The sequence below is a fragment of the Mustela nigripes genome, chromosome 1 (assembly GCF_022355385.1).
Source record: "Mustela nigripes isolate SB6536 chromosome 1, MUSNIG.SB6536, whole genome shotgun sequence".
In the NCBI taxonomy this organism is placed as follows: Eukaryota; Metazoa; Chordata; class Mammalia; order Carnivora; family Mustelidae; genus Mustela; species Mustela nigripes.
The window spans coordinates 209,227,782-209,253,316 of record NC_081557.1 but is presented as its reverse complement, the minus strand read 5'-3'; the positions used below and the strand labels follow the sequence as shown (position 1 = coordinate 209,253,316).

General features: G+C 42.7%; 1 protein-coding gene and 1 long non-coding RNA gene across 4 annotated transcripts in view; one reads left to right on the top strand and one right to left on the bottom strand.

Moving 5' to 3' along the window:
- LOC132004504 (uncharacterized) overlaps positions 1-25,535 on the bottom strand; it is a 167,941-nt gene that overhangs the window by 87,063 nt on the left and 55,343 nt on the right. The window lies entirely within an intron of this gene.
- The window catches only part of CLNK (cytokine dependent hematopoietic cell linker), a 168,876-nt gene that overhangs the window by 107,637 nt on the left and 35,704 nt on the right, over positions 1-25,535 (top strand). Inside the window, exons 6-11 of the mRNA XM_059380988.1 lie at positions 2,600-2,744; positions 3,928-4,034; positions 9,616-9,661; positions 21,590-21,615; positions 21,818-21,837; positions 22,844-22,954. Coding sequence (XP_059236971.1) covers positions 2,600-2,744; positions 3,928-4,034; positions 9,616-9,661; positions 21,590-21,615; positions 21,818-21,837; positions 22,844-22,954 — 455 coding nt within the window. The remainder of the gene's footprint in view (positions 1-2,599; positions 2,745-3,927; positions 4,035-9,615; positions 9,662-21,589; positions 21,616-21,817; positions 21,838-22,843; positions 22,955-25,535) is intronic.

The following is a 25,535-nucleotide window of genomic DNA, read 5'->3' as shown; positions in this document are numbered from 1 at the left end:
AAGTAGAACCTTTATGGACATTTTACTCAATTAATCTCCAACTACAACCAAATAAAGCAGATTTAGCCGTCTCCAATTTACAGATTAAGCATGTGAGTCAGAGGGGTTAAGTAACCTCCCCAAGGTCATAAAGTGGACCCAGTTTAGATCTAGGAGTGGGTGACTCCATCTTGGATCTATGCTGCCCCTAAGCAGAGCGATACTATCTGGTTTCCCATCCAAGAATTTCTGGCCAGAGCCCTGCTTTCCTCCTAAGACCAGACCAAGAAGGCACGGTTTCATAGCTGTAACACCTGGATGCTTGGAGCACAGCGTCCAGGCAACCATGCCAATGGCCCAACTCCAGCTTTGTTCAGTGACCTAACCTCTTTCAGTCGGTCATCAAGGTCCCTCTTTCAATCCTGTTCCTACTCCTGGGTCGTTGGGCTGGTCCCTGTTCTCTTAAACCTGAGCCCCTTGAATTTTATAACTTCATAATTGCCTGAGCCCTCAGTTCTTGTAGGACTTAAGCCTTGGTCTCCTTTAGGAGCACTTCGATAGGAATCAGGGCAGCACACTGAAAGCCAAACTCATAGTCTTCAGGGAGCCCACCTCTTATATGCTCTCCCATGGAGAACACTGACGTACTTTTGCATCAAATACGCAGAGTTACTTAGAGCCCACGGAAAGCTTAAAAGGCCTTCCAGACAGGGGTTGGTGAGTCCCCATGGCACTCCTGCTCACCTGGAAATTGGGACCTTCACGAACATTGTCTTTACCTGTACCAAACTGCTTTGGCAGAGCAACGACAAAAAGAGTCGTGCTTGGAGCTGGTAAGCAACTTGCCCACATACACTAGAGAACTGGAATCCTGCAGAGCTGGAATTTAGACACAAGCCTCTAATTCCAAGCCCCTCCACTATAATAAAACCACCTCCTAGACTGCTATGTTCATACAATGAAATAACGTACCTAAAGCATCTAGCGCATGTCAAGTCCTTAACAAACATTAGAGGGGCTCTAGGGGAAGATTGGCAACCTTGCTTTATCTCTGCATTCCTTCAATTGTCATTAGCATAGCAGCAGTCACAGTAATATTTATATACGTGTATGGTATTATATACAACACCATCAGGTATTTTGCTCAAAACTTTAGATGCATTGTCTCATTTAACTTCTGGTTGCCAGTATCACTCTATAACTCTGGGTGATTGTAGTAGTGTGGGTGAATATCAGCTAATTCAAAAATAAGTTTGAAGTGGCCTCCACTAAAGATTATCTCTAACTGGGGAAATTACAGGATCAATGAAAAATTTTAAATCATACCCATTATTACACACTAAATCGAGTTAAAATCCATTATTTTATGTACTTGCTTATTTAACAAGCACATATTAAGAATCTACTATGTACAAAAAAAAAAAAAAACAGATATGGTGAAGGCTATAGTGCAGTAACTTTGACTTTAAGCCTTCAGTCTTTGACTATAAAATAATTGGGAGTCCAAAGAAAGACTTAGCAGGCTGTCCAATTCATGTAGTGTGACTAGGATAGGCTGGGAATAAGTGGAATGCCCTCTACAGAATCAAAAAGGAACTTAAAAACTCAGGATCTGAGCCCAGGCTCACACTGTTTGCCATTGCACTCCCTGGCTAAAAGTCAAAATTATGGATGTTGCAACACAAGAAATGCCCTAGATTCTTCACCTTTCATCTTAGGCTCAGAACAATTTTAATACCCGGCACTGGATTCTAGAGGAGGTGGATGTGGCAGAAGACCTAGGTTCTGCCTATCAATGGCACCTACGACATCTGTGGTTTTCAGAAGTCACCATTCCCAGTTTCCATATTTGTAAAAGGAAGATGTAAGTTCTTAATCCTGAGGGCCAAACTGGGAGATGTGTGTGCCAATCTCTTGTAACTGGATCTGTTATTCATAGCTATGGCCATCTGGGGTCTTAGTGGGAATTCTAAGAGAGACAAGGGATCTTTTTGTATGAAAGACCATTGAGATTAGCATCTGGGCTGAAACACAACACAATGCTGAATCCAAATCCCAACACATAGGTGCAGATTCCAGAATTTCTGTGGTGGGGATTACATCTCTTGCTGGGTGGTCCCCAATCCTGCCATCTCCAGTGTTCAGACTTGGATCTCATTAATGATATAGAGAAATACAATCGACATTTGTGTATTGACCATGTATCACCTTGCTGATTGTTTATTAGTTCTAATAATTTTTTTAAGTGGGTTCCTTGGAATGTTCTACATACAAGATCCCATCATCTACAAATAGATCTCCTTTCTTCTTTAATGGCTCATGTGATTACACTGAACCACTCAGGTGATCCAAGGATAACATCCCTATTTTAAGGACAGACGATGAGTAATCTTAAGTACCTCCTTAATGTCCCTTCATAGCAGTACCCAGATTATTATTTGATTGAATAACCAAGAATGGGAATATTTGAGGCCATCTTTAAGATTCTGCCACCACAAGAATTTAACTGCCCAGATTCTTACAGGTTTTCTTCTAAGAGAGTCTATACGTCACTGTAGCCTCTCACCTTTGTTATGACTGAACCTTCCCTTGACTCACTCAACCGTTTCCTCCTGCTTAGGAAAGGAACTTTGCTGTGGCAATTCTGGATGGATCGAAAGACCACATGGATGGTGACTATGAGGACCCTGAGCTTCACATGGTAGAAGCGTGGCCATCAATACAAATTTTGCCAGCCAGGCCTATAAAGGAATCAGAATATGCAGGTAACATCTGGTGTCTAAAATCTGGGAATGCACGTCCATGACGCAATACTGCACGGCAGTTAAAGCTGCAGATGCTGAATTAAACAACTCCAGGCTAAAATCCTGCCTCTGTGGTTTACTCACTGTGTGGCCTTGAGCAAGCCTAAAAAATTCATTTTCTTTACCTAAAAATGGTGTTCATAATAACAGAACTTACCCTCCAAGAGCTCTTTCAAGTTCTCAACAGGGGACTTGGCACAGAGCCAGAACTCTGTAAATACCAGTTGTCATTATCATGATGTTCTTCCTGAGTCCAAGGAGCAACCGGGGAGCATGGCAGAGGGTGGATAGGCAGGGCTGTGGGCAGCATGGGAACTTTAAGACAGAGTTTGCATAATGGAGAGTAGCATGAAATGGAAGACTTTTCAACTTGGCTGACTTGTTTTATAGGCAACCAGCATGCATGTAGCCCCAGGACATGGCAGCAAAGCCAAGCTTATTAAGAGTAAGGAAGACATAATTTCACATCCACCCTGTCTCGTCCCAACTGGGACATACTCAAGTTCTCTGAACTGTAGATAGAGCACAGGGCTGTAAGCGAAAAGAGGAGGAAGCCCTTGTGATTTCTGAGGGCCTGACCCACAGAGACGAGTCTACAGAAGTTGTTTCAGAAAGAATCACCTTGCAAATAACGATGAAACTCCTTAGCTCATTCACTCAACAAGCAATTACCGAGTACCAGCCGTGTGCAGTTACTGCGTTAGGACTGATCAAGTGACACAAAGATAAACAAAGCAGGATCTCCATTCTCAGGAAGGTCACAATCTAGGGGCAGATGCAGAAAGATCAACAGATAATTAGGATAGACTATGCTAGGTGTGTAATATAGAAAGAAGAACCACAGTGTTGATGTTGGGGTCTTGGTGGGTGGGATCTAGAAAGATTTGCAAAGGGCGTGATAGGACAGGGCTTGAAGGGTGGGCAGGAGTTCCCAGAGACTGAGAAGAGTAAAGGATTTTCAAAGAGTAAAGGATTCTCAAAGACTCTGGAATTCACACATACGGACTGAGAGGAATACAGGTCCTACTCCTTGGGCTTCAATCTCTTAATCTGTCCAGTGAGTTTGTAGATATGCACATATTTTGTTAATTGTAATGTGCTGAGTCTACATACGGTAAGACTTCAAATTTTTCTCTTTCCACAGATACACGCTATTTCAAGGGTATGATGGACACACCCAATCCCTTAGACACCAAGACCTCTGTTCCCGCCGAGCGCCATCCCTGGTGCACACAGATGGGGCTGGAGAAAGTGAGTAAAGTTTTGGCCATGTGACCCAAACATGGGCAGGGCAATTCCTAGCAGCCGGGAGCTTCCCCATCTCTCATTCCCAAGGCATCTTGCTGGTGATGAGCACACTGAGTTCAGCAAGGTGTAGGGGAACTGATTTCTATGACTACTGAAGTCATGGTCCCAGGGAAGGAGCACCAAGAAGGGAAGAGGACTAGCATTTGGGAAGGTTTTCTGTGAGGCCTTGGGGTGGGCACTCCTCACAGGCACTTCACCTGAGGCTTGCCTCCTTTTCCAGAAGCAAATTTGACTCAGATCTTATTGATAATAACATGTCATTTTGCCCAGACTATAGGCCCAATGCTGACATCTGATAACAGGGTGCTAAGAAGTAAGTCAAGCAACCTCTCTTAGTCCTTTGTAACCTCATCTGTGAAATGGGCCTAAAAATCTCTACCATGCTTTACTTTGAAAGGCTGTTTGGACCCTACATATAAGAAACTTATGAATATATCCTATAAATAGAAATGCCATATATAGATATACATTAAAAATTTCATTTTTAATAGCACTTTTGCTAATGATTCATTTTCTTAATGCAGAAATACAAATGAATCACCCCTGGAGTTTCAGGGTATACCAGGCATGATGCCCTGTGACATTTTGTGTCCACATTCTCTGTGCAGACCTATTTCATGCAAGAGAGTTCCAGTGTTATAGACACCTGCTTTTTTTTTTCCTTTTCCTATTAAGTTCTGCTTATAAAATGATTTCCCATGTGATAAACAAGCATTAATGGCATAATCTTTATAGATATATCATACCTCATCATGGCATTTTTTAATAATTTACTTAACCATTGAGTAAAAACATTTTAAAAGCTTTGGTACATGCTGTAAAATTTCTTTCCTAAAAAATTGCTTCAATTTACCCTCCCAGAAGCCTTGTACGAGAATGTACACTTCACAGGACTCTCACCAAAACTGGCTAGTGCTTTATTAATCACATTTTTAAAGGGATTTCACTGTCCTTTTTCTTAAATTTGCATCACATTTATTAGAGAGCATGAACATGTTTTTAAATATTTATAGCGCATTTTTCCTTGTGCATTCTTGGTTCACATTTCTATCTGTTTAACTTGAGGGCTTCTGTTAATATTGATAATCAAAGGAAATAACAAATATTACCAGGTAATGTCATTTACCCAGAACACATCCAGGAGAGTTTGGGAGAACAGGATGAGGGATGAAATATTGAACACTTCCGCTTTACACAGGCAGCAACCTAAACTTTAATCATTCATTCAACAAATTCATTCAAGAAATATGTGTTGAGTGCCTGCCAGGGATCAGACACAATGATGAGCTCCCACATGCACTGGTGAATAACCAAGGCCTTGTGCTCATGAAATTTACATTCTGGTGGGAGGAGACTGGAAATAAATAAATAAACAAGCAAATAAATAAATAATAGACAATATGCTAAGTTATAAATACTTTTTAAAAATCATTAAAGCAGGGTAAGGGTAGTCAAGGTAGGTCTCCCTGAGTAGAGATGGGAATGAATGAATAAATGGAAGAATGAATGACATTTAATCCTTAAAATACCCTTGCAAGATGAGCATTATAACCCCATTTTAACAGCTCCAACTTTTTTTTAATATTTTACTTATTTATTTGACAGATCGAGAGAGATAGGGGGAAACACAAGCAGGGGGAGCAGTAGGCAGTGGGAGAGGGAGAAGCAGGCTCCCTGCTGAGCAAGGAACCAGATCTTGGGGCTCCATCTCAGGATCTTGGAATCATGACCTGAGCAGAAGATGCTTAACTGACTGAACCATCCAGGCGCCCCAACAGCTCCAACTTTTATGAGCTCTTTGAGCCAGTTACTTACCCTCTCTGAACCTGTATTATCTTAGCTATAAAATCTCATCGTTGTTATGATTATACATACAGAGCATAGTGCTTAGCAGAAAGCAATCGGTCAACAGCAAACCTCTTCTTGAGAACAGGGACCATTTTCGCCCAGCACTTATGTAAGAGGATCTCAGGAGATAACTGGTTAAATGGAGGAAAATGAAAGAACAAAGAAACTCTCAGTCATTTGAACTGAACCTTGAAATATGAGCAGCTGTTTCATAGGAAAAGAAACCCAGGCTCTACTGACTTCTGTCCACATGGAACCCTTTTTCAGCCTGGTCTTCAAAGTTCTCAGGTGAACATTTGCTGCTGTCAGCAATATCTGCACTAGGGCAGCCCCACAGGGGTTGTTGGACAAGGAGGAGGACGCTTCAGGGCACTCATCACAGGAGCATAAAGCATTTTCAGGGAACAGTAAGAAATGCACAGCGACTGGACCAGTGGCTGAAGATACAAGTTCTGGTCTGGTTATTAAAGAATAGAGAATATTCACCTAAAAACTTGAGCTTCCCTTTCCCCCAGAATTCAGTGATTTATTCCCCTTTATATGTAAGTAGGCCTTTGTTAGAAGAATTTTTTTTTAAAGATTTTATTTATTTGACAGAGAGAGATCACAAGTAGGCAGAGAGGCAGGCAGAGAGAGAGAGAGGAGGAAGCAGGCTCCCTGCTGAGCAGAGAGCCCGACGCGGGACTTGATCCCAGGACCCTGAGATCATGACCTGAGCCAAAGGCAGCGGCTTAACCCACTGAGCCACCCAGGCGCCCCTAGAAGAATTTTTTTAAAGATAATTCTTGTTGGAGTTTTTAAAACAACTATGCCAGAATGTAAGCCTCCATTCTTATTACTTTATACTTTCTTCATAATATCCTTCTAGCTTTCTGTTACAATACAGATTTCTTCCTTTAGCTAGATCACTTTGCAAGTGGAACTATAACCTCAGCATATCAAGTCAAGTGAAATCATGTGAGAAAAAGAATATGGGAGAGTCAGCACAATGTTGGCCGGGGGCAGGGTGGCGAAGTTGAATTATTAATTAAGTAAGGACTTGAGCTCAATTCAGATAAGGAGGGAGTTTTATTCTTATGATCAATACTTGAATAATCACATTTTTATGAGAAGCAAATTCTATTTTTCATTATAGCCTCATTCTCAAGAGTTAATTCTTACTACTTCTATATCCACTGTAACCTCTGTTGAGAGTAAACCATCGATGACAGGGATCTTCAATAATCCTGACGAGAGGCCAGTTCCTACCTAGACTCCTTAGGTTGGCTACAACTGACTTCGACCACTGAGCATCTGCCAATCTTTTCATTTATTGAGCATTTGCTATGTACCAAGCACTGTGCTCAAAAATGGGGATGAAAAATGAGCCAGTGCCCAGAGTCTAATGGAAGTGTAATGTGAAGTGCTAAGATAGAGGTGAGCATGGTTCACAGAAGCTGCATCACTTAGCCCAGCTAGAGGCTTTTGAGAAGACTTCTGGAAGAAACAGTGCAAAGCAGTCTTCAACGCATCATTGTATGGTCATCAGTGGCCCTCATTAGGGACCATTTTGCCCCTAGGGGATAGCTGGCAATGTCCAAAGATAGGCTGGTTGTCAGGACCAGCTGGGGAGTGCTACTGACATCTACTGGTGAAGAACAGGGACATTGCTAAGAGTACTATAATGCTCAGGGCAGCCTCCACAGCAAGGAATTGTCCAGCCCCAACTTTCAATGGTGCTGAGGTTGAAAAATCTGTGTTAAAATGTGCTATAAGGTGTTGTGAGCTCAGACCTCTGTGTCTCTGAGCTCTGAGTCCTTTAGAATCCAAGCTCTTATTCCTTTTTTTCCCTCATATTCCAACATTGATGCAGGCTTATAGTGGGCACGGATAAGTAGTTATCAGACAGAAAATGGAAGGAGCCCCCTTGGGAAGGGCAGAAAATATTCTCAGCCCTGGAATCCTATACTAACACCATCAGAGGGCACTTACTCCTTGGGAAGGTGTAGGGCAAAGAAGTTCTTTTACACAAAAGGACCAAATGGATCCAAATGTCCAAAGGCACCAAATTAATTTGGCTACCAAAGGGGAAAAGTGTGGAAATGCTGAGGAACCCCCATCCCTAAGATCCTAAGCACACAAGGTCCACCTGAGATAGAAACAAGAGAGAAATTCTACTGCTTCTATAATCAGGGTTGTGGTGAGAGGTGAACATAAGCCTTGAGAGACCCCATCTGTAAGGCAGGCTCACAGGGAAAGCTGAAAGTTGGAGGTACAACAGAACACTGAAAAACCCATCCAGCACCCCAACCTCCACAGAGTACACTTAAGGAACTGGAAGTCATGAAGGAGGCCATAGTGACAACAACATCCAAAGGACGTTCAACTCTTATTAGATTAATGGACCAGAAAAGGCCCACACACCTTCCAGGCAAGTACAGTGTCCCCATACTCCACAGAGGAAAAGAACGAGACATTGAACATCATAGGGTAATAAGTAACAGGCTATTCAATTATCCTTCTCCCTCCTGCCATCCATCTTGTCTACCTCAACTTGATGCCAATGGAGAGTAATGTACTTTCAGCGTTCTCTAGAAATAGAGGAGATAGATGACAGAGAGATACAGAGATACAAAGAGACACAGAGACAGAGACATAAAAGTGATTATGTGGGCCCCATTCCTTGATCTACCCTCTGAAAGCTGGAGCTCCAGGAAAGCCAGTGGTGTAAGTTCTAGTCTGAGTCCAAAAGGCCTGAGAACCAAGAGAATCAATGATGTAAATTTCAGTAGAGGGCAGGAGACCAATATTGCAGCTCAACACTCAAGTACAGAGACAAAATTCTTCTTTCCTTTGCCTTTCTTATTCTATTCATCCCCCAAAGATTAATTGATGCCCACCCACACTGGGGAGGGCCATCTGCCTTACTCAGTCTACCGACTCAAATGCCAATCTCATCTGGAAACACCTTCACAGACACACCCAGAAATGTTTAATCAATTATCTGGGAATTCTGTGGCCCTGTCAACTTGACACATAAAATTAACCAACCTAGACCCCACTGCTGACCTAGGCTTAGAGACTTTCAAAAACACTGGGTATCATTATGATATCTTCATTTTCTTCTCCACCCTCTTGCCTAGCAATTGTAGAGCCCCTAATAGTTGACCAGTGCCTTTAATAATATTAATAACGATAGCTAATAACTCTTAAGCTTTGTTGGTGCCATTCCCTGTTTTAGGCACCTTGCATGGTATGTCTCACGTAATCACCCCATCCTCATGATGTATCAGTACTTTTGTTACCATAATTTCACAAATGAGGAAATTGAGGCTCAGAAGATTAAGCAGTGGTGTTGTCGCCACCCCCAGCCCAAAGGAATGAGGGGACAGTTACAGAAAACCAGAAGCACACCACTTTGAGAGGAGGGACACCACCGCATTCTCAAACACAAGCATTTTTATGCCAAATACCATCCAAGGCCACTACAGTGGTCGTTGGCACGGTGGTTCACACATTTAGGTTTTTTTACATTTGTTAACTGACTGCCAACTATATACATATGGTGATTCTCTATGAACGATGCATCGAGGGACTTATGTCCTGACCCTGGGGAGTAACCCTACAGAGTGGCAACACATTTGATGGTATCATAGTAACAACTGAAGAGATAATGGTGCCACGTTGTCTTCCACAGGTGGGCAAACCCGTTTCCAAGGATTCCAGAAGCCAACATGTTAAAGGTAAAGTCAAATCACAAAGTTTGAAACATAAGGATATGTCTTTGCTTCCAAGAAATCTGTTGGTGGTCACAGGTTATCTTTGTTGGTGGTCACAGGTTATCTTAATCAAGATGATTTATTGGACTGTCCTTCATGAAATAACTACTTTTGGAAAGGCTCTTACAAATATTATGCCTTTTTACCACCTTACCTTATTGATGAAGAAATTGATAGTGAAAATTCATATTCCATGGCTATGCAATTTCAGAAAAGAATTGCTTTGAAACATATGGGTTGCATTAAATATATAACTAAGTTATTTCTCCAAGCATATCCCCAGTAAAATCACAAGATAGAAATCTAATTTTAAAACGTTGATTAATTCATATGAAAACAGATTTTGAAAGCTTTAGGCAAAGCAACTCAATTTGGAGATGAAGATACAGGTAGGAAGCTGAAAGGAAATAATCAATTTCAGTAGTGCTGGAAGCACACATGGAGGACAGCCAAAGAAATTTAATTGGATCATACACATTATAGCTCCTCTCATCATCTCCCCCATGCTCCATCTTCTCTCACAATGTCCAAATGGAAAAGATGGCAATGATTTACACTTCCCAGTACTTGAAACATATCAAATTTATCCTTTATGGGTTCAATGCTATCTTCTACAACCTATTATTAACATCGTATTTTCTTTCATGGGAAGGTGTAACAGCTAGGATCCTAATAGGAGACAGATGGCAAACACAAATTAGGATGACTTAAGGAAACTTATTTACAAAGGAACAATTTACTGAGCTGTGTGGGGTATATGGCTGATGTGGGAACTGGGGCTAACAGCAGTGGCACTGTCGCCACCCCCAGCCCAAAGGAATGAGGGGACAGTTACAGAAAACCAGATGCACACCACCTTGATAGGAGGGACACCACCAGCCCCACTGAGCCTCATGGAGGGGAAGCCAAAGGAACACATGCCCACCAACTTTCCTCTCTAACCTGCCTCTGAATTCCTACAAGGACTTTGCAATGACCCAACCAGAAACCAGACGGCAGGGCGGTCAATATGTGGTCCATGATGGTTGGTCCTCAGGGGTGGAGAGTGGAGTGGAGCAGAGGCAGATGGAGATGGTAGAGGATGCAGGAGAATCCAGGGGCACAGAGGAGATCCTCACAACAGGAAGCATGGTGGAAGGAGCAACCAGAGTAGCCAAAACATAGGCGCTTCCCCTTTCCTGGCTGTGTGACCTTAAGTGAGTCACCTAACCTTTCTGGGTCTTACTTTCCTCCTCTTTGAAGTGTGAAATGGGCAGGGTTTTTATGATTACTCAATTCAGGAGCATTCACCGAGGCAGGAAATTATAGCTATTCTCAGACCTTCCTCCTCCCCCATCTGTCTTCCTCCCATACCACCCTTAAACCTCCCTCAAAATAGGAGCTTCCAAATCGGTGCCTCTTTAGTCCTTAAAATGTCAGTACCTTCAATGTATACAGTACTTGATTCAGAGCTCTTCCCCATGAACTCATGTATTTTATGAGAACTCACATAACTCAACGTGAATTATGTAGACAAAGTATTTTCAGACCTCTTGACAGAGAAAGGGACCTAAAACACAGAGCGATCCCAGATGAGAGCATAATCATTTGATACACGAATGTTCCACATCATCCTAGAAACTTCACAGACACGTGTTGAGAAATGAGTCCTGGAGAGAGAGAAGACAAAATGGACCTCACAATTCCTTCCTTTTTTATAGTTCACCATAGACATCCAACTTCACTTCTTTGATTGAAGAAGCTTCTTTGGCCATTATTCTACATTATCTACAAGTCTGTTGGTCTATTAAGATGTTTCTAATCCCCATTCCAATATGTATGTTGGAGAAGCACTTCCCTCCACACCTCCAAGCTGTCCTCAGGCACAAGCTGTGTGTCTACAACTCAACCCAATCCTGATACTATCCACTCAGAGGTAGCATCAGATTACACAAGCTGAGGGCTCAGTCCACAAGCCTGTCCCCACTTCAGATGCCAGTCACAAGTCCAGATTGTCACTTGTGTTTCTGACAGAGAGGTGATGGATTGGAGGTCCCAGTGACACCCCTTTCTTAGGTTCCACTAATTTTCTAGAGAGGTCACAGAACTCAAAGCAACCTATTACTCATTAGATTACAGTTTATTATGAAAGGATGTAAGTCAGGAAGAGCCAAACAGAAGAAATGCACAGGATAAGGTATGTGGGAAAGGGTGTGGCACTCCCATACTTCCTTTATCTCCAACCCAAAAGCTCTATGAACCCCAACCTTTCCGGTTTTTATGGTGACTTCATTACTTTGGCATAATTGGTTAAATCACTGAGCATTGGCAAATGAATTCAGTCTCAAGCTTCTCTTCCCTCCCTGGGATAAGTGTGGGAGGTAGAGAAAGTTCCAATTCTCTAGTCATATGGTGGGCTCTCCCCATCCTCCCAAAACCATTCTCAGATGCAGTCCAAAAGTCACCTCTTTAACATAAGAAGACACCTTTATGGTTTTCATCACTTAGGAAAATCCAAGTGATTTATGAGCTCTGTGCCAGCATCCTAGAGATGAGGATCAAATATATATTTCTTATTATAAATCACAGTATCACAACTATCCATGCATATATTTATCTATGCTTTACCTGAACTCACAAAGCTCCTGGGGTGGTTAACAAAAACTTACATAGTAAAATGGAAGAAAATAAAAATAAAATCCTAGAGTGAAGCTAGGTAGACTATAACATGAAGACAAAGATAAAATTCAGGACCCTCAGGTACACATCCCTACACTCTATTAAATTTAAACTACTGGCTCGCCTCCTCAGCTTTCTGGTAGCCTAAGCAAACAGGAGGTCATGCTTCTTAATGTGATATTAATTGCCCGTAGTGGAAAAGCAAACTAATTTCTAAGAAAGCATAACAAGGACATTTCTTTCAGAGTTATGTCAGTGCTGTCAATCTTGCAGTGAAGGTAGGCTGGTGTACAGGGACCATGGCTGCAAGTACATGACTGTTTTTGAAAAGGAGCCCCCCACTAGACTGCATACAGGATATCAGTGAAAGCAGAGTTCCCAGAACTGAGGCTTGTAGGGAGTAAGGGGAGGTTGCCTGAGAAACTTCTGCAGTAAGAGTTACTCTCTTTACCTCCTCTCTTCCCACATTTCCCTAATTGATGGTTCTCCATCACCCCTCAGAGCGCTAAGGAACCGCAGAGAGAAGGAAGCTCAAAGGAGTGAAATTAATATGAATACCCCCATTTTTAGGACCAGGCATCTTGCTGGAGAATGCTTGAATGATTTATGTGTTTATTACAAAATTCTGTATTTTTGATGGAAACACATTCTCAGATAATTTATTCATTCTCACAAAATGTCATGGAAAAAAACATATCGGGTAGTTCAGCAATGACAGAATTTTATGGTGATGTTTTTCATCAAGTTGAGCAGTTATAGATTTATGTTAATGTACACTTCATGTCATTTTTCTTGCGATCGTATTCTGACATTATCTGGAAACTGTCAGATTTCAAGATCTTATCTTCCCTGAAACTTGGCTTTTTTTTTAATTCTAAGAATGGGTGAAAGTTTATTTGGGGGCAAAGTATTTATATAAATAGTAGTACAGCTTGTTTGTGATGAGCCATTAGCACTCACCACAAATCCAAAAAAACTGTCCTGTTTTCAGAGAAGGATAGCTGTAATGTTCAAATATAGGGCAGCTTAGCTGCTTAATGCTGAGAATAAAGGACGTTAAGACGAATTTCTCTTGGCCTCAGATGTGAACCAAGCACAGACTGTGAACCAATTTTCTCTGAGGTGACAAGCATACCATATGCAAGAATGAATTTATAACGAAATACAATATACTATCCAAGAAAAGAAAGAGAATTATGCACAGGTGACTGAACATGTACATCCAGAAACATGAGCTTGGTTGAAAAGAAGCAAAATAGAATTCCACATAATACCATCAAAAGACCTTTCTTCTCGTTTGCTTTTAGAGGAATTTGGATGCCAACAAAATTAGAATCAGAGATGAGTTTGAGTTAATCTGGTTTAACTCCCTCATTTTATGCAAGGAAATCTAGCAAGAGAAGTGGCTAGCTCAAGGTCACAGAGACCAGAGCCTAGACCAGAACCCAGGGTTTTGTCAACGATGGCAATGTTTCTAGAGTTTTGCTGTATTTGCTAGTACCTAAAATCCATTCCGCAAACTCCCCCTCCTGTTCCCTGTTATCCCACGCATCCAAACGCTACAAGGTTTCGCGCTGGACATGAATTGATGGACGATACTGCCCCCTAGTGCCAGATTATGGCAACAGAAAACGTCGCAAAAATTATAGACTCCAGCGTTCTTTGAATTATATCTTAAACAAAAATAACAAGCCTTGGGTCACAGAGGTTATCAGAAATAAATTTAAGATTATTATCCTATAATTTTAGATTTAAATTTATTTCAGACACAACAAAATCTCAGATATAGCTTAAAAGCAACAGAAGCAGGGATGCCTGAGTGGCTCAGTTGGTTAAGCAGCTTACTTTGGCTCAGGTCGTGATCCCAGGATCCTGGGATCGAGTGCCGCATTGTGCTCCTTGCTCAGTGGGGAGCCTGCTTCTCCCTCTGCCTCTGCCTGCTTGTGTTCTCTGTCTCTGACAAATAAATAAATCTTAAAAAAAAAAATCTTTCAAAAGCAACAGAGGCATTGATACAAGATTCAGTTCAAAGTTGATGTCATAAATTTATTATAACTGGTATTAATTTTATAAAAATCCCTCAGTAACAGGACTACAGGAAAGCATTTGCCTCTCCATCACAGACACAGGAAAGAATAAGGCTCAGAGAAAAGGAAGGGCATCTGATAACTGTTCGTTTTAACACATACAGTTTTCTGAAAGAGAAATGTAAAGTAGCCACAAATAAAGGAATTAAAAACAAGGGAGTTAGCACACTGTGTGATAACTGCTAGGGTAACAGGGCACTTTGTTTAAAATTACTTGTTCCAGGAATTGAATAACATAAGACCTTAGACCATGAAGAGCCCGCACTCTGGTCCAGGCAACTCTAAGTATTCTGGGAACTCAACAGAGTGCATACTTAATTCTGCCTGGGGGAAGAACTGTGTCTCTCAGGAAGGTTTCACAGAGCAAGGGGCATTGGTCTGAGGTGGGAGACAATGACCTCCCGGGAAGTTAAACATGGTTTCTGATGCTTAGAAGTAGCTAAAATATGGTTGCATGAATGTGAGACCTGGGGACACGGAGCCCGGGGTTCACATCCCAGCACTACTGCTTTCCAAATAAGAAAACTCCAAGGATCTTAACCTCTCCACATTAGTCTCCACATCTCTAAAGTGGGGGAGATACCAGCTACATCATACAATATAAGTCTTTTTAAAGGTAAGGACAAGTGAAAACCTATAGCACCATCACTGACTCACGGTGGACCCTCCACAGAAGCCTGCTGAACTGACCAGATTCACAGGGTTCTGGGCTCCCTCTGACCCTTGCCTTTCTCCCTGACTCTCTTTCTAAGACTCTAAGAGAGTCTTCCTGAGGCTCTAAGCTAAAACCATTCATGCTCTATCCAGTCTGGTGTTCAGGGTACAAAATAAATCTTGTAGATGAATATGAAAAACGAGTTAGCCTCCTCAATCACAAGGATCAACAATTATTCAACATTGTTTTCCCTATAGCAAACACATAGCATTGTGCTACTTATAGCACAACACAGAGCATGTGCTACACATTGCTTATTTATTTATTTAATATTTATTCAATTAAGTCTAAAATTTAGCCCATTTTAATAGTGTATTCAATAAGCATTGCCAGATGTCACCAGACCACCTAGTGATGAACCCGGGACCCCCTAGTGGGGGTCATGCACCTGCACTAGGTGGGGGCCGTGGAGGAGCAAGTCAAGAGGCCCGCATTGCTTGCTTCTGGTCCCATTTCTTTCTCTGCCTCTAAATCTAGGCAAATGATATTCCCTCACTGGGCCTTAATATCTGCAGAAAGACAGCAGAACACAACGGTCTCTAGCATTTTGTGAATCTCTGGGTATTGTTCAGACACACAAACCCAACCACCCCACTGGCCATGTCAGCCCTGAAGTCTTAATCCTTCACGTGCCCTGCCTGCCCTCTCACCCTCATTCCCTGAAACACCAGGTCAAGGAAGAAGAGCTTCCCCAGGCTTGTTTGAGGTAGGAGCTTCTGCACTACATCCATCACTAAACCCAACACACAGCTGTCAATTACATGGTCAAGTGTGTGTTGATGTACACGCTCCTGCCACTGTACTGTCTCACCTGACTTGAGCAGTTGCTTAAGAGGGTGTGTCCCTCTCAAATTCATGGCTTTGCCTAACTTCCTCTCTCCCTGCCCCACCCAAAGAATGGTGTCAGCAATTTATTGTTGGAATTAATTTCTGAATGCTTCAACAGACTTGGAGACATTCCTCAAACAGGCCTTGTCAAATCTACATTACCCACGTGGATCATAAGTTGCTTCATTAGGCTCTTCCATAATTAATCATCAGGACATGCAGTCTTAAAGGTCCCTGTCCAAATATCCTAAAACCATTAGACATGATAAATACTATAACTCAGCCCAGATTTTATCCATTTTTGTCCAAAGTTTTATTTCTCTAATTACGGAACATTACACTGATGGTCTATTTTCGAAGTAATGATCTTCATGATCATATTTCATAGATAAAGGGTATGGCATATATTGAACACAAATCGAATGGCAGCTAAGTGAAAAACAAGTATTATTTTATTTAATTCTAACCACATCCAAGGAACTATGCCTCATAATCTGCATTCTACAGACACAGAAACCAAAGCCCAGAGTGTTTCCCTAATTTTCCCACGGTCACTCAGTAAGTGACAGAGGAGGGATTAGAATCCCATGTGAATGATTTCAAAGACCCCATTTGTTGCCATTCTGTTGTTCATTGTCCCTTCTATCAAGAAACACATTCTTGGATCCCACATATCCCGCTGAACCCCTGAGAGGACAAACAATCTGTGTTAAGTCACTCAGCTCACTAGTGGTAGCCACCAGCACCAAATCACAAGCCGTGGTAAATGTCTGGAAACAGATCTCTGGGGGAAAAAAGTATGAGAACAGACACTATCCTACTTCCAGACGTACTGCAAAGGTCCAGTAATCAGGACAGTGCAATATTGGTGAAGCAGCAGACAAATGCATCAGTAGAGCAGAATGGAGAGCCCAGATATAGACCCACATATAGTCATCTTATATCTGATAAGGCAGCAGAGGCAATCCAATGGAACAAAGATTGTCTTTCCAACAAATATTGCTGGAACAACAGGACATCCTCTTAAAAGAAAGAAAGAAAGAGAAAGAAAGAAACCTAAACACAGACCTTACACCCTTTACAAAAACTTACTCAAAATGATCAGAGACCTAAATTAAAAATCAAAACTATAAAGCTCCTAGAAGATAACACGGGAGAAAACCTTGATGACCTTGGGTGTGGTGATGTCTTTCCAAACCAACACCAAAGGCACAATCCATGAAAGAAATCATTGATGTGTTGCACTTCCTGAAAATTACAAAGTTCTGCTCTGGGAAAGACAATGTGAGCAGAATAAGAAGACAAGTCACGTTACCTGTAGAGAATATCTGCCAAAGACACATCTGATAAAGGACTGTTGTCCAAAATAGGCAGAGCGCACGTAAAACCCAACAATTAAAAAACCAACAGTCCAATTAAAAAGTGGGCCAAAGACCTCAATAGACACATCACCAAAGTAGATATACAGATGGCAAATACGCGTATGGAAAGATGTTCCACATCACACATCATCAGGGGAGTACAGGTTAAAACAATAATGAGATGCCACTACACACCTTGAAGAATGGCCAAAATCCAGAACAGTGACAACACCAAATGCTGGCAAAGATGTGGAGCAACAGGAACTCTCATGCACTGCCGGTGGGAACGCAAAACAGCACAGCCACTTGGAAGACAGTTTGGCAGTCTCAGATACAACGAAAGTGTGCGTGAAATAATTTATTTTTTGATAATGGCTGTGTTTAACAACCGCATTGCAAAATTCCTAAAGCTCAACAGCAAGCTTCGTACGCTGGACCAGCTGCTCCAACTTACAGCCACAAGTGGGTCTTGTGATACTTTCTTCTCCGGGATGCTTTGCTTTAACATCCCAGGAAGGTTGACAATTTCTTCGTGATTTCTCCCTAATAAGTCGTGGAGGTAACAGTCCAACCCTAACCATCAGATTCTACAGCCATGCTGTGCTCCCCTCACCACAGGACCTCTGAAGCAGCAATAAATTTTGCAGCGGAAGTGAAATCAATCTTGGTGCAGAACGAAGAGCAAATGAGGACACTGTGTGGGCAGATGGTGCTAATTACACAGATGGCCACCAGATGGCGAGCATGCCAGCCTCCTCCTCGTGAAACCCACTTGATTGAATTTCAAGAAGGGAAGGAACCGGGGCACCTGGGTGGCTCGGCAGGTTAAAGCCTCTGCCTTCAGCTCAGGTCATGATCTCAGGGTCCTGGGATCAAGCCCCGCATCGAGCTCTCTGCTCAGTGGGGAGCCTGCTTCCTCCTCTCTCTCTGCCTGCCTCTCTGCCTACTTATGATCTCTCTCTGTGTGTTAAATAAATAAAATCTTTTTAATAAATAAATAAATAAATAAATAAATAAATAAATAAATAAATAAATAAAAAGAAGGGAAGGACCCCAGAGAACAAACGTTTGGGTCTTCTTATGTGACAGAGAGGGAACTTCTCCTAGCATTTGAGAATATTTGTGTGTACTTCACAAGGAGAGTAGATTGTCATTCCCCTTCTAGTTTTCCATCAGAAAATAATGCTAATAACCGGGTGTGCATTACAAGCCATGTACTTGAAGGGTAGTCATCCATGTATTCCACCCACAAATTCCAGTGAAGTGTGAGTAACCATTTCTCACTCTTCCAGATGAGAAAACAGCCATTCCGTCAACCCGTTTGCTTATTTCATAAATATTTATTGAGCACCTGCTATGATCCTGCCCATAGTAAGTAGCAGAATCAAGATTCAAACTCCGGAAATGTTGCTCTGTATCTCATCTTCTTCCATTATCCCAAACATTAGTACTTTGTTAAACAATCGCCCCCCCAAAACAAAGCTGATTGGATTTTACAAATTAGCACAGCATGACATGCTACTTTGCCTATTTGATCCGGTTTTCTCGCTTGTAGGATTCTTAAAATTCACTCTTACTCACTAGTTTGTAGGATTTCAGTTACCTGAACAACAAACAAGTGAAGCTCGACAGCAAAAATGACTACTAATAGACATATTTGATATAGCTGAAATCTCCGCTACTGTTGACAATGATGCCAGATACAAAATTTTTTAAGTAGAGGGGGAGGTAACAGATGCCAGAGAAAATGTCATTTTATAATGAAGACACAGAATGTGTAAACAGTGTATCCAAAAGATACACCATGTTTAAGACAAAGCTCTTATCACAGCCTACAAGATGGCAGGCGATCTGGGCACTCCCCTACCTCTGCAACCACTACTCAAGCAGTACCTCCCTCTTGTTCATCTCACCTCAGGGCCTTTGCACTTGCTCTTCCCTCTGTCAGGAAACTCCTGTCCACACAGTCATATGATGGGCTCCCTCATGTTCCCTGGGACTCCGTTCTCATCACCTAAACAGAGAGGCTTTCTGGGATCTGCCTAAAAAATAGTGCCCCTGTTCCCCATCTCTCTTGTGTGACAGATGAAGAACTCTTCATGCGCCTGCTCTCCCTATGGCCTGGCTTTCTCCCTCACTCTGTCTCACTATTCTTTGGAGCACTTGTCATCACCTGTCCTTGTCATCATACACTTTTATTTGTTTTCTATGTCCTGCCACTGAAATGTAAGTTACCTGGGAACAGCAACTTTTGTTTGGGTATTATATTGCCCAGCACCCGCACCAATAAATATATTACAAATGAATCCATGTGTGACATACACTACATGCTCAATAATAAATCCATGAATAAAAGGAGGATAGATGTCTTTTCCTGAGTTCAGTCACGGAAGCAATGGGATAGATATCTCTGAAACGATAAATGAAATGTTCCTACTGAATCCCAGATACTCAGTCTCTTTATTGAATTTTTTCCAGTAGATTGAATTGATCCCCCATAGATACAGTGGTAGCTAAGAAGAGAGGCCTCTTAGAAAGCCGACATCTAGCTTCACAGGGAAAGTCACCAGTGTAAGCAGTGACACAGTCCGTCGGGGAGCTGTGAGGGTGAGCCCAACGCACAACAAAGTGAGCTGAAGTTAATCTTAGGTCTTCTGACGTGGTGCCTTAGGAAGGCATCATGTGGTCTAAGCTTTTTGGAAATACCATGGAAATAGCCAAAGATCTCCCATTAACTAGATTGCTGCTGCTGTTGTTGAAAGCCATCCCAGATCCTATTTTGTTTTTACAGTGCCAAGAACGTCTACAATTCCTGTTTGCCATCAGTGTTTGAATGTATGCAGAGAAATCCAGTCTATCTATTTAAAAAGTGTTTTCCAAAAACAAAAGACGGAGAATGATAATTTTGCTCACTCAAGTTCAAGTAATTATTTTAGACCCGGAAGAGCCCTTGAAATCATCCAAACAAGTGTTTGTTGTGTTGTGTTGTGTTGTTCTGGGCCGGCTGGAATTTTCCCCAAAAGAAATCTGGAAGCAGATGGAATGAAGCCTCCTGTGACAAGGGACAACGAGACAGACACAAGTCCTCTAGCCCTCCTGCTCCTTACGAGCCCCCAGGGGACCCCAGGGCGCCTGTCAGAGCATGGTTAAAAACCACTGAGTCAGTGTGGTCTCGTTGCTCCACACATAAGGAAATGAAGCTCATGGAGGCCAGTAATCAGCCCAGGGTGAACTCACCTCTGACAGGAGCCATATTTTCCCATTGGCTCCTCCCACAGCCATATAAAACACCATTTAAGACACCACATCCACTCTTACGGATCAGTGACCTTTGCTTTCTCAACTTTGCTTTCTTTGCTTTTTCTGACCCCCCAGACTAACTTAAATCTTCCATGTGTCCCTTTAATACCACGGCCTTCTTTCTGAAATTCTCAGAGATTTAATAGTGTTTTCAGTCTGCACTCTTTAGGTACAAGCCCTATGGCAACAAGGACAGTGTCTCACCCTCCTCACTGCGTCCCCAGATCCCAGACCTTGGCCTAAAAACCGAACAAACATCAGCACCTTGAGGGGAAGGCTGTGCTGTCTTTGTATCCAGCTACCTAGTCCCATGCTTAGCTCAGAGTAGAAGCCCATTAACTGTCTTTGAGTTGAATCCAACTGTGGAAATAAAACTACCTGAGATTCAAGAAATGCCTGACTTTCATTCAGGCTTTTCTAGGGTTGGGTGGTCGTAAGCAATTGTCCTACCTAGTTTGTCCTTACTTTGGTCTAAAATAAAAGTTGGATTTGGGAGTCTTAGAAAAGCCTTCCATCTGGAAAATTCTGTGATGCTATTTTCCTTTGCTCAGAAATGTCCAGTGAAGCGTGTTTGGCACAAATGTGAAGCAATGATATAACAGTAGAGATATATAAAGATTTTAATTCTAATCACGAATTAGTAGTCAAGGGCTGCACCTTGAGAGCCGTACAGCATGCACTAAAGTCTTCTTTCTACCATTTTCCAGGTGACTGGAGGGTAACTTCCCCATACCTCAGTTGTCAGTTCCAGAACAAAGGCCAGGATCAAATGAAAGCACTTAACTAGAATCATTAGGTCCTGGGTACCTAATAAGATTTCCACAAAACTTACTTGACATTATCATCAAGATTATTCAAATGGAAATGATTTCCATTCAAACATATGCAAAATTAGCTTGATGACATTTTCCATACACTCACTGCTCTCCCTCTTGTGTTTCAGGAGACAGACCCACAAAGGGAAACAAGGTAAGAGAAATCATTAAAATGTGTTTGTCACCCACTCTTTGTTTTAGAGGGATGTGGACAATGTAAAGACTTAGCACTTGAAAAATGCATCCCAGATGTTTGGTTGGATTTGTCATTTCTATTTGTAAACCCCCAAATTGTTAACCATTATTTCTGCTCAGAGAACAATAAATTTAATTTCTGATTCTCTTTCCTTCTGCAGACTCCTTTACCACCTCCTCGGTAAGACACCTAAAATAGAAATTGTACTTTGCTACACACTTAACTGATTAGTTCCAGAATTTGAAAAGCTCCAGAATTTAAAAAAAGAAAAACACAAACCGTTGATGTGGAGAAACTAAGATAAGCTGACCAGTGAACAAGGTCGAACAAGCCAGCCACTCGACGTACCTTCACTCATCAGTCCGTAATGTGTGCCCTGCATCCTTCCCATCCTCTCCCATTTCTTCCCTCCATTTAGCACAGAAACCCCCAGACATCGCCAGCCCTATGAATTGCCTTCAGTATTTCTGGCAAGGGATAGGCCTATATTTATATTTAGATTTTTCTATCTAGTATATATAGAAATACTACTGTTATTCTATTATACATATGCATGAAGGCAAGAGTCACAGCCTTGACTTCACAGGCTCCTGGTGAGTCGGTCACTGCTGTCCCACTCGGGGCCCCGAGAGGACCTCTGTCACAGAGTGAAATACCCTTGCTGGTCACCTCTCATGGTTTCTCTCTCTGCCACCCTGAAGGGAAGTGTCTTGAGCATGGACTATGTCTTTGCTCTCTGCATCCCCAGCCTCCACCAATAGTGCCCGAGAGTCTTTATAAATGACGGAATGTCAAAATAAAAGGGTGTGTGAGACATTCACTGACTCTCAAACATGTTCCTAATTCGGGGGAGGGGGGCACTTAAAGAGCTCGTGTCTTTCTCAGTCTCAGACAGGTGGCATATTGGGAACTCTATGATGCCCTGAAAAAAATGGCATCACCCCTTCTGGAAAAGAGAACGAGACCAAAGAGCATGTTGCAGGAAGGGAGCTCTAAGCTCATTAGGAGAATGACTACCGTACTCTGATCATTGCGGCTACCTAAAAAGGATCAGATTGCTCTGTCAAGCAGCCAGTACCCCAAAATGGACTCCCCACCCAAAGCTGGGTTCACGGAGGGCAGGGTTGGCTGAGCAGACTCCTGCCCAGCAAACCTTCTCAGACTCCCCCTGCAACTCTTCCCACAGGCCACTTGCCACTCTTCCAAAGAAGTACCAGCCCTTGCCCCCACAGCCGGAATGCAGCTGGTCGTCCCTCCCTCAGGGGCTCAGCCTCCCCAATGTCCAAAAAGGACCCAGGTGACAGGTTTGGTGTTGTTGCTGGTGAAATGTCCAGGGAGGCCTGTGGGCTCTGGAGGGTGAGCAGGACTTGGAAAAACAGGCTCCCTCCTGTGTTGGGAGGAGCCAATGATGCCTGGAGGGAAAATACTCTTATAAAACTGCTCTTTGATTCTTTAACCGAAAGTATACCTTCTTGGGGCACCTGGGTGACTCAATTGGTTGGGAATCTGCTTTCAGTTTAGGTCATGATCTCAGGGTCCTGGGATGGAGTCCAGCATCAGGCTCCCTGCTCAGTGGAGAGTCTGCCTCTCCCTCTTCTTCTACCTGCTGCGCCCCCTGCTTGTGCATGCACTTGCGCTCGCTCTCTCTCTCTCGCTCTCTCTCTCGTTCTCTCTCTCTCTTTGTCAAATACATACTCGTTAAAGAAAGAAAGATAACACATCTTCTTTGTAATAAAATGAGTTATTGAAACAAAGGCTCGCTTGAGACCTGAATTGTTACTGAAGAAGATGTTAAGTGCCAGAAAGGAATCAGGACTTGTTATGTAAAAACTGAAAGGGGATTCAGGCTATGTGCAGACCAGTACTGCCCCTCAGCTTCTCACCACCCACCCCAGCTGTGGGAATATTACTTCACTGGAAAACACGTTTGTCAGAAACGTTATTGCCATTTTGACAAATAATTAAAAAGCCAAGTCTCTGGCATTAAGCTGACAACAGAGTCCTACTTCCAAATGTGTGGAGCATTAGGCAGCCAGCAACAATTGCAAAATGTAACAAAGGAGCATAGGAGCTTTTCTTTGCCCAAGAGAGTTTGGATTTGCAAAATTTCCTCACTTTAGAAGTCAGAACAGAGATGAACATTTCTCTCTCGTTCCTGCATGGAATGAATGATGCTTTCCTACTGCAAGCTTGAATCAGCAAGTTGGAGCACGAGGCATCACTTAGTCAGCATTTTTTGTAGATAACAGAAATTCAAAATATCAGGCACATTTTGAGATTCTGTGGAGAACCCAGTCAGCACTGGTTCTGATGGTGAATGCCAATGAGCCTAAAATACCATTTCTGCCTTATTTTTCTGGCCAATGTCCCCTCCTCTGTTCATCCTTTGCAGCCCCACACAAACACACCTCCCCCCTGGAGGAGTAGCCCTCATTCTCTGCCCGGTGCCATTTCCCTTTGTGTGCTGGTTTCTCCACTGGCCTTGCAGTGTGGGAAGGGACACAAGCCCTCAGGTGTCAATTCCAGCTGCCCCGGTTGAAATTCAGGTGATCTTTCGTATGAGATAGAAGAGAGGGGACAGCAGTTCTCGGCTGGAGGTGACTCTGGCCTCGGGGAAATTGGCAGTATCCAGAGACATATTTTGTTGTGACGGGTCAGGTGGTGGGAATGCTCCTGGCATCTGGTGGGTAGAGGTCAGATATGCCACCAAACACCCTGCAGTGTATGGGCCAGCCCTGTGACAAAGGATAATGAACCTCCAAGGTCCATAGTGCAGAGGTTGAGGACCTGCTTTAGAGCAAATGACTAATCTTCACCCAGCCCACATCTTCCTGGGCTGTAAAGTGAGGATGACAGTAATACCTACCACCTACCCTATGGGCTCATGTGAGAGTAACACAGGACTAATCATGACAACCATTCAACACTGCCCGCCTAGGTCGTCGCTGTGACCTTGAGCCTGTTCCTGTTGGTGCCTTTGCCCATCCCCCACCCCATATAATTATCTGGATACAAGTCTGTTCCACCCAAAAAGTGGGGACTGACTCATTTCAGTGTGCATAGTTTCCAGCCCAGGGTCTGCCTGGCACATAGTACACCTTCAATAAATCTGTATTTCCTTCTGCCATTTCCAGAGGGTCCTAGCCAGATGAGAAGAAACCAAATTTGCTCTATTTTGATTTCTAGTTTCAAAGCACGAGAGACAGGGAGGCAACAACAGCCAACAATAGACCATCAAACCCATGAAGTGATGTCATCAGCATTGGAAACATGAAATGTATCATTTCGGACCCTACTGACCTAATAGTCTAATACATCCAGAACTGGTCAAAACTCAGAGAGCAAAGCGGCAGAACACAGGATGAATAAAACATCAGAGCAGATGAGGTTGTTCGGTATGGAGAAAAAAAGAGGATCTTCTCTTCCTTCAGTGTCTTTATGCCAGAAAGCACAGCTGTTGGGACCCAGCAGAACTGGGTTTGGATCCCAGCTGAGCCACTTCTGGCTACAGGATCTCATAAATCTCTCAAACACTTCTGAGTCTCCATGTTGGTGAGAACAGTGTAATCGTCCCCATGTGACAAGAGTGGCAGTGATGTCTCTAGAGTGCCTAGGAGAGTATCACAGCACAGGAAAGAAAAACACCTGAACATCATTTTCCATCTCTACCCGACAGAATTAAGCACCCATGACCCTATTTTCTCTCGAAATACAGACTCTATATCCTACTACAATGTTCCTCATTCTGGCTTTACATTAAAATAATTAGGAAAGCTTTTTTTAAAAAGTCCTATTCCCCAGGATCTGTGTTAATCACTCAGAGAGGGGAGAAGCAGCCATCACTATCTTTTAACACTCCCCTGGGGGCAATCTGATAC